The sequence below is a fragment of the Bubalus kerabau genome, chromosome 7 (genome assembly GCF_029407905.1).
Source record: "Bubalus kerabau isolate K-KA32 ecotype Philippines breed swamp buffalo chromosome 7, PCC_UOA_SB_1v2, whole genome shotgun sequence".
NCBI classification, from domain to species: Eukaryota; Metazoa; Chordata; class Mammalia; order Artiodactyla; family Bovidae; genus Bubalus; species Bubalus kerabau.
This window is the reverse complement of record NC_073630.1, coordinates 75543563-75560867: the sequence shown is the minus strand read 5'-3', so window position 1 is coordinate 75560867 and position 17305 is coordinate 75543563. Positions and strand designations below refer to the sequence as shown.

At 36.8% G+C, this 17305-nt stretch overlaps 1 protein-coding gene across 4 annotated transcripts in view; it reads right to left on the bottom strand.

Moving 5' to 3' along the window:
• Nucleotides 1-17305, bottom strand: part of CEP135 (centrosomal protein 135) — a 79921-nt gene that overhangs the window by 46374 nt on the left and 16242 nt on the right. For 3 of the 4 annotated variants that reach the window (XM_055588634.1, XM_055588635.1, XM_055588632.1), the window contains exons 7-11: nucleotides 15540-15668; nucleotides 13224-13439; nucleotides 10336-10401; nucleotides 7469-7607; nucleotides 3508-3731 (exon numbers count right to left, since the gene is read on the bottom strand). In XM_055588634.1, the coding sequence (XP_055444609.1) occupies nucleotides 3508-3731; nucleotides 7469-7607; nucleotides 10336-10401; nucleotides 13224-13439; nucleotides 15540-15668 (774 nt within the window). The remainder of the gene's footprint in view (nucleotides 1-3507; nucleotides 3732-7468; nucleotides 7608-10335; nucleotides 10402-13223; nucleotides 13440-15539; nucleotides 15669-17305) is intronic. The other variant, XM_055588636.1, reaches the window with a different exon arrangement.

Sequence of the window (17305 nt, the reverse complement as noted above, 5' to 3'; positions counted from 1 at the left end):
AAAGACAGAAGGCAGGAGGAGAAGTTGATGACAGAAGACAAGATGGTTAGATGGCATCACTGACTCAACGGACATGAGTTTGAGAAAGCTCAAGAAGATGGTGAAGGACAGGGAAGCCTGGTGTGCTGCAGTCCATGGGGTCACAAAGAGTCAGACATGACTTAAGGACTGAACCACCACCACCACCAAAATGCAAATGCCCTCAGAGACACAGTAGGTCCTTCTCACCACATCTTCAGTGCTTAGCATGTAATTCAGTAAAATGAATGAATTCCCCACGTCTCTAAATATGTCTTTATGTATGTGTGTTAATAATTCCCTTTTATCACTCCATTTTTCCTAAACACACACGCACAAGCACATAAACTCATGCACACATACCCACAATGCTAGACTGAGGACAGGAAATAGGTCTTATTTATCTTGTATCCTGGATGCCACATTCGTAGCATGCTCTCAGTATACATCTACTGAATTAAATCTAACTTTCTACCTACACCTGATGTGCTTTGGAGAAGGAAATGGCAACCCATTCCAGTGTTCTTGCCTGGAGAATCCCAGGGACAGAGGAGCCTGGCGGGCTGCTATCTATGGGGTCGCAGAGTCAGACACGACTGAAGCGACTTAGCAGCAGCAGATGTGCTTTGAACCAGCAAATAATAAAGAAATAAAACATTTACTAGGAACTAGGTGTTATGTTGGACCCTTATACAATTATGTAATGTAATCTTCATAAGAGGTTATAGGCACATTTCTCACTTTGCAAACGAGGAAGCCAGGGCTCCATGAGTTAGGTAACTTGTCTAAGGTCATAAAGCCAGTGTGTGGAGTTGAAGCTTCTATAAGGTTTCCAATTCCAAAGCATTTCCCATTACACTATACCCAAAACTCACATCTGGAAGTCTGGTGAGTACAAGGTCAAACAGACCAGTGTTGTCCCTACACAGACAACACAGAACCAATGGGTATCTTGTTGACAAAAATCACTGATATGAAAAATTTCAATATTTTTTCTGAGTTGCAGCAATCCCAGGAAACTCTGCCCAACAATTTGCTATAAAAAGCAGGGGTTGAAAACTCAGCCTGTACTAAATCTAGCTTGAGAGAGGCCTATGTTGTCTGCCAACAACTGTTTCTAAACATGTTTAAAACACCCAGTTTTAGGCTGGAATTTACTCCTTAGTTCACAGCACTCACAACTGTCTTACACTCCACCCACTTCACTCATATACATCACCCATTATTCCCTACCATGCCTGAAATTTACTACTGGGACTCTAAAATGCTACCAAGGTCCCAACTTTCTAAACTTTACAAAATGAATTATGTCAGGTATCATTAGAACATTTCAAGAAACTAAATAAGATGAAAGGGGAAGGCCTCTCCTAATTTTACCAGTACCTTACCCATATCTCAAGTTATCTTTCAACCATGAATTCACACCAAGCAAACAAATCCAATATTTAAAAGTACTGAGACACATATCCACTCAGTTCTACTTAATAAGTTGATTAAACTAATCGACATTTTTGAAGAAGACTGTCCCACACAACGAAGGTGATCAATTCAGTGATTTATTTTTCTTGATTCCTAAGTATATATGGAGCTTAAAAACCAACTCAGTACACATAAATTAACTTACACTGTATGTTCCCACCAATTCATTGTGCTCTGAACAGATAACAAAGCACAGTGTTTAAACTAACACTCTAAATCAAATTCAGTCACGAGCCAAGGAGGTTAAAAAGCAGTCTAATCAGAAAATGTCTCAAAACCATTTGGCAGTAGGCAGAAGATCTTCAGGAAAAAGATGACAGCGTTGGGAAATGCAGCCAAGTCTAAAATCAAATGTCCTGAGTTTTAATGACTGCACTTCCAACTTCTCTAATTTTATCCAGTATGTAGATAATGTTAGGGTCATAGAAGCCTCCAGGAATCCTCTAACTCCAATGTTTAAAAGAAAGAAAAATCTAAAGAACACAAATGATAGTCATAAAATGTTGAAAATAAGTAAGACCTAAAATGAGGACATGTTTTTACTCTCTTATGCATCATCGTTAACCTTATACATCTTTAGACCATCAAGTTGCAAACGTGGTTGTAGTGGACAAAGGGGATGATCTGTCCAGTGCTCACTGCCATCTTTTACCCTTTCCTGTCGCACAGTTATCATGGAAGATGCCTGGTGTGGACAATGCGGCCTGCCTTTCTGACTGGTCCAAGGCTGGGAATGGCATGAAGCCATGTAGCCTGCCATGTAGACAAAGCCACTCTACTCAAAGAAAGAAAATGCAGCTGATACCAAAAGTAAAGATTAGAAAGAGAGGAAGTGTCCAGTAGCATGAGTTCCTGGATCCAGTTTCTGGAAGCTCAGATGCCCCTGCACTCTTCCCATATATATAATTAGCTATTTAATCTTCCTTAATTTCCAGGAATCAGTATGTTATACTTTTTTCTTAAGCAGTTTTCCTAATTAATGCAGTGTTCCTAAAGTCACAGAAAGTCACAGAAGACTACAAAAATGAAAATTAAGAAAGACTTCTTAAAAATAAGTATGAATAACATTACATTATTACAATAATAAACCAAAAGTTTGCTCATAAAGATCTTTCTTACCAGTCAGAATGGCTGCGATCCAAAAGTCTACAAGTAATAAATGCTGGAGAGGGTGTGGAGAAAAGGGAACCCTCTTACACTGTTGGTGGGAATGCAAACTAGCACAGCCACTATGGAGAACAGTGTGGAGATTCCTTAAAAAACTGGAAATAGAACTGCCTTATGATCCAGCAATCCTACTGCTGGGCATACACACTGAGGAAACCAGAATGGAAAGAGACATGTGTACCCCAATGTTCATCGCAGCACTGTTTATAATAGCCAGGACATGGAAGCAACCTAGATACCCATCAGCAGATGAATGGATAAGAAAGCTGTGGTACATATACACAACAGAGTATTACTCAGCCATTAAAAAGAATACATTTGAATCAGTTCTAATGAGGTGGATGAAACTGGAGCCTATTATACAGAGTGAAGTAAGCCAGAAAGAAAAACACCAATACAGTATACTAACGCATATATATGGAATTTAGAAAGATGGTAACAATAACCCTGTGTACAAGACAGCAAAAGAGACACTGATGTATAGAACAGTCTTATGGACTCTGTGGGAGAGGGAGAGGGTGGGAAGATTTGGGAGAATGGCATTGAAACATGTATAATATCACGTATGAAACGAGTCGCCAGTCCAGGTTCGATGCACGATACTGGATGCTTGGGGCTGGTGCACTGGGACGACCCAGAGGGATGGTATGGGGAGGGAGGAGGGTTCAGGATGGGGAACACATGTATACCTGTGGCGGATTCATTTCGATATTTGGCAAAACTAATAAAATTCTGTAAAGTTTAAAAATAAAATTAAAAAAATAAAAAAATAAATAAAAATAAAATCGAAAGAAAAAAAAAAGATCTTTCTTGCCTTATCAAACACTCACAAAGAGATATTACCTTTTCTACTGTTTTAAATACTGGCATTTTTTCACATGTAGAATGACTTCTAGAGCAAGATCTTCGCTGTATTATATGTTGGAGTTTTTCTAGTTCTTTCTTATAAAAATCTCGTTCATCTTCTATACCTTTCAGAAATGTATCTAAACGAGAAGGTGACTTATCTCGTCGTTTTATTCCGTGTTCTAGTCTCATCCTCTCAACTTCCACAGTAAGTTCTCTTTCTGCAAATTAAAGTAATAAAATCTTAAAACAATGTTGCATATAAAATGTATAATCAGCCAAATAAATTATATCAATAATTTTTACAATGAAAGCTACTAAAAATCATTAGCTGTTCTGCATATCACCTACAACTGCCAAATATCAAAGAGGTAAGTGCTGAAAGAGAAAAAAAAACCCCAAAATTATATTAAAAGTTTAAATAAAATCCAATAAGTCAAGTCCTGCTTTTGTCATATACAAGTCTGGGTACTATTTAGTATATTACACAGTGAACAATAAATTATCACATGGTACTTACTCTCTGGTGACCTGAAAATGCACTAAAAGAAAATTTACCTGTTAAAACTGGTTATAATATGAGTGATTTTAACATTAAGCTTAAATTTAACATAGTATACACAAAACAACTAGTCTTTCCTCAAATAAGCACAATTATTAACTTTTACCATAGAAATTACCTTTTCAGGAGTCACAAGTAGCCTGTGCACGGGCATGCATGCTAAGTCACTTCAGTTGTGTCTGACTCTTGGCGACCCCATGGACTGTAGCCCACCAGGCCCCCCTGTCCACGGGATTCTCCAGGCAAGAATATTGGAGTGGGTAGCCATGCCCTCCTCCAGGGGATCTGACCAACCCAGGGATGGAACCCCCATCTTTCATGTCTCCTGTACTGGCAGGCACGTACTTCACCTCTAGGACCACCTGGGAAGCCAAAATTGCCTAATATTGGCAATTTTGTATAGCTCAATCTAATTTAACTGATGTTCTTTACAATTCAAAAGCATGAAGTGATTTTCAAGACATATTCCGCTTCACTTACCATCTTCTTTCATTCATTTGACAGATAATTATTGAGCATTTACTGTATGTCCAGCATGAGCTAAGAATACAAGTATGAAAAACATGTCCAAGGTCAAATAATCATTCTAATTATAGCAGGGCAAGAGCCACAAAAGAACAGCATGCAATACAATCCAGAGGATGAACAGCAGGATTCATTCTAAAGAGTGACCAGAGAGGTTAAGAAAGCAAGAGAGCTGAAGGAATGGGCAAATGCCTTAAATGGTAAGTCAAATAAACTGATGAATGAAAAGTGTTCACTGCATTTAGCATAATGGAGGTGACTGGTGACCTTAACGAGAGCAGTTTTATTGGTGAAGTAGAAGGACAGAAGCAAACTGGAGTGGACTGAGGTGCTAAATGGAGAAGGAAACGGCAACCCTCTCCAGTATTCTTGCCTGGAGAATTCCATGGACAGAGAAGCCTGGTGGGCTGCTGTCTATGGGGTCGCACAGAGTCAAGACACGACTGAAGCAACTTAGCAGCAGCAGAGGTGCTAAAGCATAGATGGTGATCAAGCAGAAAAGCAGGTATGAATGACTTTTCAAGATGTAAAAGCTATAATGAGGAGGAAAGAGTAGCTGGATAGGAATGGGTCACAGTTTTTGCTTTAGAATGGGAAAAGGGAAAAGCATGTTTGAATACCAATGGGGAAAAAACAGTACAAAGGCTAACATTATCAGAAAGAGATAATATGTAGCATTTTAAAATGAGATGGAGGCAGTGGCCTATCATAAAAGCCAAATGGCTCCACTCTAACAGGGAAGATAGGGTGGACAGGTTAAAGATCTGGGGACATGAAACATGGAATGCCTCCCTGACGGCTTGTTCTTTTAGCAAAACTGGAGGTAAGATCATCTACTCAGAATGGGTTTACTGAGAATGAAAAATACTTGAATATGTTCCCTGCAGAGTAGGAGATCAAGCAGTAAGGAATATAGAGTGAGATCTCCATACCTCACTGAAGGGGGCGCTGTGGTTCAGGGCCATGTAACTTCCAGTGCTATTGCTACTGTCTGGGGCACATGCTTGCTCCTTGGAAGAAAAGTTATGACCAACCTAGATAGCATATTCAAAAGCAGAGACATTACTTTGCCAACGAAGGTCTGTCTAGTCAAAGCTATGGTTTTTCCAGTGGTCAATGTATGGGTATGAGAGTTGGACTAAAAAGAAAGCTGAGTGCCGAAGAATTGATGCTTTTGAACTGTGGTGTTGGAGAAGACTCTTGAGAGTCCCTTGGACTGTAAGGAGATCCAACTAGTCCATTCTAAAGGAAATCAGTCCTGAATATTCATTGGAAGAACTGATGCTGAAGCTGAAACTCCTACTTTGGCCACCTGATGCCAAGAGCTGACTAATTGGAAAAAGACCCTGATGCTGGGAAAGATTAAAGGCAGGAGAAGAAGGGGACGACAGAGGATGAGAGGGTTGGATGGCATCACTGACTCAATGGACATGAGTCTGAGTAAACTCCAGGAGTTGGCGATGGACAGGGAGGCCTGGTGTGCTGCAGTCCACGGGGTCACAAAGAGTCAGACAACTGAGTGACTGAACTGAACTCAACTGGGGCACATGCAAGCAGTGCTTAGCTGCTCACGTGTGAATGTTTTAGTTGATCCATGGCTGGATTTTGGGTAGGAGGATGCATTCAAAACACAAAGAAACAAGGGAGTTTCTGGTATGTGAAAGATTATGCTGAAACGGCAGGATAGAGATAGCGTGAAAGGAAGTAAAATTGCAAACTTTCAAATGTAGGACTAAGCACTTTAATAATATATGAACTCATTTAATCCTCATAACAACCTTTTGGGTTAGGTGCCATCTTAACCACACAGATAGGGAAACTGAAGCAACGTTAAGTAACATGCTCAAGTCATACAGCTGGTTAAGCAGAGAAGGGGTCAGATAGATTCTCCCCATAGACGCTGAAGAGCCTAGGATACAGCATTTTCTTAAAATAGCACACTGGCTGTCCTTCACTTTCTCAGACACATGGAGTTTGATGGTACCAGGATTCTACACTTGCCATCCCCTCTGCCTGGAAAATTGCCCCAGATTGTCATATGGCTTGGTGTCCATCACTAAGCCTTTTGATCAGCTGATCTCTAGCATACCCTCCCATTTTATTTAATACCCTTACCATCTGAAATTGATTTCTTCACTTATGTGCTACCAGTTTGTCTCCCTGACTAGATTAAAGCCTCCGCAAGAGCAGTGGGCCTGTGTATCTTGTTTACCTTATATATCCCAGCACTACAGGCTCATAAACATTTGTCAAATGAATGAATGAATGGATTCTTACATGTTTCTTAAACCAATTCATTTAGGATAAGGTACCTGGCAGAAAGTTAGCCTATTTCAAGTGTGTGTGTGTGTGTGTGTATGTATGTATGTGAAAGTTAGTCTATTTCAAGTGTGTGTGTGTGTGTGTGTGTGTGAGAAAGTTAGCCTATTTCGTGTGTGTGTGTGTGTGTGTGTGTGTGTGTGAAAGTTAGCCTATTTCAAGTGTGTGTGTTTGTGTGTGTGTACCTGAAGGTGATAAAACTGCATTTACTTAAAATGATTCTGTACTTCAATTTCCCACTATTTCATAATGGTCTTCCTCATAGTCTTAATTCTATTATCATGTGACTCAAAGAAAGATAAATTTACATTGGAAAATATTCAACCGGGGTTCCCTGTACCAACTAGTCAGAATATAAAAGATTCCTGTAAGGTTCTTGAGGGAGACAGATTTTCTACTATATCTCAGTGCCTAGTCTGGTTTCTGATACACAGCAAACACTCAACAAATATTTATTGAATGAATGAATGAAAAAGAAACATCATCTACTGCTAAAAATAAAACATTAAGAGGAAATCACACTTTTTAAGTTATTAACATTTTATATTTTACCTGTAACTGCAAAACTTTCAATTTTTTTGTTAAGTCTTTGCTTTTCTTGTTCAAGCTGATGAACAACAGTTTCCAGGTCTGATTTTATAAGGAGTTCATCACTCAGCCTCTCCTTTTCTTTATGACATAAGCTTAATTCCTGAAAATTTTAATACTAAAATTAAGATTTCTAGCAACTTTACAAAACATGAAAACACATTTATTTAAGAGTAATTCACATACATACATTTTAGTCAGTCAAATATATACCATTTCAATTAAAGTTAATTCTCAATTGAGGCTAAAAGCATCACAAAACCCAAACTCAACAGTGCTCCCTTCTAAAGTAGTAGAATTATTGGATTTTATTTTCTTTTAATTTGTTTAGCATATTGTCTTTCAAAAAAGTGAATATGACTTGCTCAATAAAAAATTTTAAAGCGTTTTTATGTTTAAAGAAAAGCAAAAGTAAAGACAGTGCTTTAAGACTACCACAGGTATATATAAGCACAGGGTTATTCTCAGTCTCAGCTGCACAATGGGGATAAGACCAGCACCTGGACACCGAGGATTCATCTATGAATGATTCATCTATAGATTCATCTATGGATGATTCTATGAATGTGAAACACTGTACAGTGTCTAGCACATGGCAAGTACTTAATAAATGTTAGCTAATAATATCGGAGAAGGCAATGGCACCCCACTCCAGTACTCTTGCCTGGAAAATCCCATGGACAGAGGGGCCTGGTAGGCTGCAGTCCATGAGGTCGCTAAGAGTCGGACACGACTGAGAGACTTCACTTTCGCTTTTCACTTTCACACATTGGAGAAGGAAATGGCAACCCACTCCAGTGTTCTTGCCTGGAGAATCCCAGGGATGGGGGAGCCTGGTGGGTTGCCATCTATGGGGTCGCACAGAGTTGGACACGACTGAATCGACTTAGCAGCAGCAGCTAATAATATTGTTAACATTTATCTTAAAAATACATAAAATGTAACACCAGTGGAAAAAATAAGAAAGGTCAGAAAGTAACTACATCTTGCTGTCAGGCAACAATATTGAAACTTGGTCACAGTTCTGAGACAGTATTATAAATCACATACAACTGCAAACAGTGTGCATTACAAACAGCAGTGAACAAACAGCAAAAATCCCTGTCCTCACGGTGCTTACACTATAGTGAAAACATCATCAAAACATCTGCTTTACATTTTCTGACTTCATGGGACAATTTTACCTATCTATGAAACTCAAGAGTGGACAACATCTAGTAGGTTTAGCTAATGTTTAGCAGTGTTCAGCTGAAATGACTACCTGATAAAGTAGTTGGATGAAATAGAAAGTCATTGTGATACGCTGTTCATAGTGAACATACAAAAACCAGTTATTGAACACCTAACTGGTGTTATGGCTCAGTTATGAGCCAGTGTATCACAAAAGGCTTCGCTTAATTTGCCTCATGACTGCCACCAGAATATTACCACTAGACTGTAAAAAGAGTGTAATTAATGAGAAAACTTGGGAGTTAGTACTAGTCTTTGTTTCCAATATTAATGGAGACTCATCCAATTTAACAGGCTATTAAAAAATTCTCAATAATCTATCAGGTGACCACCTAGGAATTTCTACTTGTACACAAGACATTCTTTCTGCCAGTTCTAGACTATAAAACTACATCTAGGTTAGGCTAAATCCAGGTTTATGCTGGGATGATTACTTGTTGTAATTTGAAGACCATGTTGTCATTTGAAGACCACGAGAATGAACAAAATGACTAGTAAGATGGTTTGTACTGCCAAACAAAATAATTAAAAGAAAACTGAGTTCTTTTTAATAAAGGTCAACAATTTTATCAAGTAATTATCAGTTTTTAGTTTTAATATTAGTAAAGTGATGAGTCATGAAGTCCTTTAAATAATATAAAATTCCTAACAGGCTTTCCAAATTTGAGTGTAACTTGCTACCTATTATATATGAGATTAAAGAAGTATACAAATATACATACTGAGTGAAATAAGTCAGAGAAAGACAAATATCATATGATATGGCTTATATATGCAATCTAAAAAATGGGTACAAATGAATTTATCTACAAAACAGATACACAGTTATAGATGTAGCAAACAAACTAACGGTTAGCTGGGGGTAAGCAGGAAGAGGGATAAATTGGGAGACTGGGAGTGACATATACACACTACTATATATAAAACAAAATTAATAAGGACCTACTGTATAGCACAAGGAACTCTACTGAATACTCTGTAATGGCATATATATATATATAAAATAATCTATAAAAAAGAGTGGATATATGTATAACTGACTCACTTTGCTGTACATCTAAAACTAACACAACATTGTAAATCAACTCTATTACAATAAATTTTTTTAATTTCTAGAAATATAAAAAAAGAATTATAAAATATAAATGTAACCAAATATATAATACAATGGGATATTACTAGCCATAAATAAGAAGTCATGATACATGCTATGATACGCATGAACCTTGAAAACAATGGGTTAAGTGGAAGTCACACATAAAAGGTTATATATTGTATAATTTCATTTACATAGAATATCTAGAATAGGCAAATTATAGATTACAGAGACAGAAAGCAGATCAGTGGCCGTCAGAGGTTGAGCAGAGGAAAATGAGGAGTGACCGCTAATGGGTATGAGGTTTCTTTCTGGAGAGATTAAATGTTGTGGAATTAGTAGTGACGGCGGCACTACTTTGTATCTATACCAAAACCACTGGACTGGACACTTGAAACAGTCAACATTATGACAGGTAAATTATAATTAGTAAACAAAAAAGTAAAATAAAACATAAAATTTTTCTTAATGAAAATTCTGGCAATTCAATACAAAACCTACTCACCAGCTGAAGTTTTCCCATTGTTTCTTCAAGATTCCGCATTTCAGAAAGCTTTTTTTTAATCTCTTTCTAGGAATAAAAAGCTTATTAGGTACATACCTAAAAGTCAAGAATACTTAACACTAAGTGACAGTGAAAATGAAGCCAAGTCATTTTTGAGTAATTCATGTTCTCTGTCATCAGGGGGAGCAAAAGCTTTAGCCAGCTCTATGCCTCAGTTTCAATGAAGAGGAGGCAAAGTTTAGGTTTCTCTTCAATTTCTGGTATCCTGAATGCTTATAGGGACCTATTTGTAACATGTGCAACAAGAGAGCCCCTTGAAAATCTTCTGTCTGTATAATTGTAGGACTTTCCTTAAGCCCTGGTTTTTAGGACTCCTCTTCTGGCCCTGTCATTTCCTGACTTTCCCATCCTATTTGCTCTTTCACCACCCACTACTAACACCCTGTGCTTGTGCTTAGTCGCTCAGTCGTATCCAACTCTTGCTAGCCCATGGACGGTAACCCACCACGCTCCTCTGTCCATGGAATTCTCCAGGCAAGAATACTGGAGAGGGTTGCCATGCCCTCATCCAGGAGACGATCAACCTGGATCCTCTAAATGGCAACTAAGGTGCTGAATGCCAAGATTAAAATATTATGACCTAACAGGAATCTTTTACTGATCCAAGTTGTCATTCTCGACTACTTTCAACCTGACGTGTGAAACTGTGTTCAGTATGTTGTGCACACATGAGAGAATATGCAAAAGAAAGTGGAAAAGGAAAGCAAAGAGACACAGAAATACTGCAAAAAAACTAAAGTCACAAAAGCAAAATTAAAACTGCACTAATTGAGACTTCCCTGTTGGCCCAATGGCTAAGATTCCATGCTCCCAATGCAGGGGGCCCAGGTTTGATCCCTGCTCAGGGAACTTGATCCCACATGCCACAACTAAGACCTGGTAAAATAAACAATTTAAAAAAATTGCACTAATTATGTTTCCTTCATTTTCAAGGTTGTTTTGGCTATTCTGGGTCCCTTGAGATCCATATGAATTTAAGGATTTTTTCCTATTTTTGTAAAAAAAAAAAAAAAAAAATCATTGGGATTTGGAGAGGGATCACACTGAATCTGCAGATTGTTTTGGATAGTAGGGACAGTCAAACAATAAAGTCTTCCAATCCATGAACACAGGATATCTTTCCATTTATTTCTGTCTCTAAATGCTTTCAGCAGTGTTTTATAGTTTTCAGTATACAAGTCTTTTGCCTCTTTGGTTAAGTTTATCCCTGAGATCTTTATTCTTTTTGACGCTATTGTAAGCAGGATTATTTTCTTAATTTTCTTTTTGGATTTTAATATAGAAATGCACCCAGATTCTTATGCAATGATTTTGTACCCTGCAAGTTTGCTGAATTTATTAGTTCTGTTTTTTTTTTTTTTGGCATCTTTAGGGTTTTCTACACATATCATTTCATCTGGAAACAAAACTTTACTTCTTTATTTCCAATTTGAATGGCTTTTACTTCTTTTTTCTTGCCTAATTCCTCTAGCCAAGACTTCCAGTACTATGTTGAACAGAAGTAGGGAGAATGGACATCCTAGTCTTGTTTCTAATCTTCGAGGAAAAGGTTTCAGTCTTTCACCACTGGGTATGATGTTAGCTGTGGGCTTTTCACTATGGCCTTTATTATGTTGAGGTAGTTTCTTTCTATTCTACTAATTAATGGAGATGACACTGTATAAGATTAATTCATTTTATTTAGTTGATATAAAGTAGTGACCTTAAAACTATTAATAGGTTATACTCATGCTTGGGATAATATAAAGATTATCCAAGTATTATGCAAAACTATCATATACATACAGCTTTATGAAATCAATATCTGGAATAATTTGAAAATATCCTTCTTAAAAATTATATACCTGAAAACCTGTGGTCTAGGTATCATGTGAATTCTTCTTTCCTACCTACCCTTCCACAATTGCCTTTTACCCACTTTTCAAAAGAAAGGCAAGCTTCTAATTTCATACTATATCTCTACATATAAAAAACTTCTGAAGTACCAGACAACACCTGAAATGTTGGGGCTCGTCAAGGCCTTTAATTAAGATGCTATTTTCTCCCATTATATCTTACTAAAAGATGTACTTTCAGTACAATTTTACTTTTTTATTTGATAAGTATTTACCAACATTTGTGCTACATCTGTCACTTTGATCCACTGACTACTAATAATTATAATAACACGTTTTACAGGAAAATGCTAACATTCTGAACTTTATAGTCACAGGATATTTTTAAATTAAAAAAATTTCAATTCATGTATGTTTCTAATTGCAGAGACATTTGATAGTTATCATAAAAAGATATTCAAGCATAAAATATGTTACAATAAGATACAATTTTGTGGGGATTTCAAGAAGGGTCATTTGGGTTCTGCTGGTTATATTTATAAGAACAATATGACAATTTTATTTTAAGAGATCAATCTTAACAACTGATTAGAAATTACATCCTTTGCATCTATTTAAAGATGAAAAATGTTAGCTACCAACTTAAAAATGTGCAAGGACATATATAGTTTCAAAAAATACCTTTAAAGGGCTCCTGAGCACATAATGACCTAGAGGACAAACTTCAGAAGCCTGCTCATAATGTAGAGAAAGGACAGATGAAAATCTTGAATGAAAAGAGGGAGGAATCTGGAAAATTGCCATAAGAACAGATGTGCTCCAGAAAGACACGCGAACAACTGGAGAAAGTGCAAACATTTAGAGCATGTAAATAACACTTAAAAAAAAACTTGAATTACAAAACAAACCAAAAGACCTGGATAGGATATCAAAAGAACTCAAGCTCACTCCTCTCTAGGAGAATTGACGAGCACCCCCTTAGCCTAGATGTACCTTGGCTTCCTCAAGTTCTTTGTCAGCAGTCTTGAGCACTTCTTCTTTGTGTCTTTCCAACTGCTGTGCTAACTGGTCTATTTCAGTTAATTCCTGGCAGAGTTTTTCATTTTTGTTACTTAAATTAACAACTTCAGATGTTACTGTTTCCTTGGTTTCCATAAGCTCTTGTATATGCTTTTCCAGATCTTTATTAGCTTGCTGAAGAAAGTCAACCTAAATTGAATTTGTAATTCATAAGTTAATAAATTGGAAAGTTATCAAATACTGAACTATCAAAATATTTCAAAATACTGTATTTTTTAAAATACTGAAAGTTAGAACTCCAGCTATTTACATTTTCAAATTTATATTGTTTTTATTTGTAAAACTGCTGATGTGTGGTTTAGTAAAAATATATATATGTGTCTTCAGTTTTCAAGCATGGAAGGAAAGGATAAATAAGAAATTTGTGTGAACCTTTTCCCAACATAGAGTTCTAAATATATGACAAGATTACCACTATGATAATATTAGTCTGGAGTGCTGTACCACACAGAAGCCACTAGATCTGCATATGGCTACTAAGCACTTAAAATGTGGCTAGTCCAGAGGTGTGCTATAAATACAAAGAGGAGTCCAAAGACTTAGTACAAAAAAATAGTACAATATGCCAATAATATTTGACAACACTGACTACATGTTGAAATAACATTTTGGATATATTTAAGTAGATACATTATTAAAATTAATTTCACTTGTTTTGTTTTTACTTTTTTTAATTAGACTACTAGGAAATTTTAAATGACATATGTGGGTCATATCCTATTTCTACTGAACAGCACTGCTCAAGAGCTATGCTAATATTTGGGACTTAATCTACTCTGGCTGCAGTCCAGGTAGCAGTGATATCTAAATTTCTAAAGATCATATGGAAACAACCTAACATCCTTGACAGGTGAATGGATAAAGATGATGTAGTGTGTGTGTGTGTGTGTGTGTGTGTGTGTGTGTGTACACAATAGAATATTATTCAGCCATAAAAAAGAATGGAATAATGCCATTTACAGACACATGAGTGGACCTAGAGATTATCATACTAAATGAAGTCAGAAAGAAGACAAACACCATATAATGTCACTTATATGTGGAATAAAAAAAATACAAATGAACTTATTTACAAAACAGAAACAGACTCGAAGACACAGAAAACAAACTTATGGGTACCAAAGGGGAGAGGGGCTTGGGGAGGGATAAATTAGGACTTTGGGATTAGCAGATACAGACTATTGTATATAAAATAAACAAGGTCCTACCATATAGCACAGGGAACTATATTCAATAACATGTAATAAAACACAATGGAAGGACTTTCCTAGTGGTCCAGTAGTTAAGAATCTACTTGCCAAAGCAGGGGACACTAGTTCAACCCCTCATCCAGAAACTAGGATCCCACAGGCCACGGGGCAACTAACCTTGAAAAAGGCAACTACTGAGCCCACCCGCTGCAACTGCTGAAGACTGTGTGCCCTAGAGCTCAAGCTTGGCAAGAAGAGAAGCCACCTCAACAAGAAGCCTGTGCGCTGCAACTAGAGAGTAGCCCCGACCGTCGAAACCAAAGCCCACGTGCAGCACAGAAGACCCAGTGCAGTTAAAAACAAACAAAAAAACATAATGGAAAAGAATACGAAAAATAATACATATATAATATGGATAACTGAATCACTTTGCTGTATATCAGAAACTAACATTCACTGTAATTCAACTATACTTCAGTTAAAAAAAAAATTTCTAAAGGTCATTTGTCATGTTTCACAGAAGTCTCTTGCTCTTTCACTCTTAGGTCAAATGCATGGCAAGGCAAACTACTACATAGTTAAATAAAAACTGTTATGTTTAATTTTTATATTTATTTTTTAAATAATATTTTTTACACTATAAAAGAAATACAAATTTTAAAAATGGAGAAAATCATAGAGAAGACTATGTCACCACACAAAGATAAACCTTTATTAGTGTATTTTGGCATAGTTTCTTCTAGTGTTTTCTCTCTCTGAATGTATATACACAATTTTTAAAGCAAATTGAGGATTACTTTTTACCTTCAGTTTATTCTCTTCTTTTAAACACGTATCACTGTGGTATATCAATTCCTGCACCTCATTAAATATAAAAACAGGATTTTTCAACAGCTGTACCCAATTTTGGATACTTTGACTCTATGAAATCTTTTCTGCTATAAATACCCAAGTAAACAACTCTTTCACCTTTACAAACCCAAGACCATTAAAAACACTTACAACTTTACATGCTCAGTGAAATACATAAAGTCGTTACCTGAATATTTAAATGAGCAATAAGCTTTTCGTTGGCTTTATTTCTAGTCTCCAGAGAAAGGATATCAGAGGATCGACCCCCATCCAATGCAATCGACAGTCGTTCTATCTCTCGTTCTCTAAGTTCAATCTGAAAACATAAAGTTGTGCTATCATTTTTAAAGATATGGTTTTGAACTGAAATAATTAATACTGGACAAATGTTTATTTGAATATACTTCCATTTTTCTTATGCCCCACAATGTATACAAAAGATTAACACTCATATATGTTACTGACACATAAATGGTATTATGAGATCCATTTATACAGAGCAAAAATCTACACAGAAAATCTCAACCTAAGGATTGTCAACACAGGTTCCATAAGTATTTTTACTGAAGAGATTCTTTCCAATTTTATGGGGTTTTTTTTCTCTCCTCTAAGATTAGGCAATGTTTATACAAAAAGAAACTAAGTCCTGGAACTGAGTCTGAACTACTTCAGTGCTTGGTGAAATAAATGGGAGATAAACAAATGAATATAAAACAAAAAGGAAATGATTTGCTACTGAAATTCAGTATTAAAAAGGATATGAGGCCAGAATGAATTTGCTTTACTATCTATTATGTAGAAAAAAACAGATATACAATCAAAAACATCACTACCAACAATGAATTCCCACCCAAGAATCTAGAAAAACACACACACACTTTCAAACTTTGGTTTTCTTTTCAAAAAAAAAAAATTGAAAACAAAAACCAAGTATTCAATTTAACAAGCAATTATTGAGCATAGTTCTAAATATACAAAGATGAATAAAACATGATCCCTTACTTTCAGAAACACACAGCTTTACAGGAAAAGCAAGAAAGTAAACCAATAATTGCTTTAATATGTTGTTCAATGATACAATAATAGAAATAGGTATACAGTACCAAAGTAGTCAAGGGAATAAATAAGTCCAAAAAAGTTATAAAATATGCTAGGCAGAGAAGAAAGGAGGGATATTCCCGGCAGTGACAAAGAAGCACTAGGCAACACGATATGTTTAAGGGAACAGAAATGACTCGGTATGACTGAATTATAACATGCAAGGGAAATTAATAGTTGGAGATGAGTCCAAAGAATTAGGCAGGAACTGGCACCCCATTCCAGTACTTTTGCCTGGAAAATCCCATGGATGGAGGAGCCTGGTAGGCTGCAATCCATGGGGTCACTAAGAGTCGGACATGACTGAGCTTTCACTTTTCACTTTCATGCATTGGAGAAGGAAATGGCAACCCACTCCAGTGTTCTTGCCTGGAGAATCCCAGGGACGGGGGAGCCTGGTGGCTGCCATCTATGGGGTCACACAGAGTCGGACACGACTGAAGTGACTTAGCATAGCATAGCATAGCATATGATCAACACTGTATACTTCACTAGGGAGAAATATTACTCAGGAGTAAAGGGTGAATGTGATAAGAACAGGACCAGAAGCAAGGAGACCTACTGTAGGAACGTATGAGAGATGATTAGAGCCTAAGAAACAGTGGGACAGGACAGAACAGAATATTTAAGTTTAAGAACTGACAGAACATAGTGAGTGGTATGTGACAGGCAGAGAATGAGATATATCAAGACTACAGAATGCTGGCTTGGGTGGATGCTGAAGCTTCCAATCAAAGTTGAGAATACAGGAGGAGAAACAAATGTGAAACAGAAGCTGGAAAGTTCAGCACTAGGCATATGTGTACAGACAGCATTCATCCAAGTGGAAATGCCAGTGTCAAGCTGGGCATATCA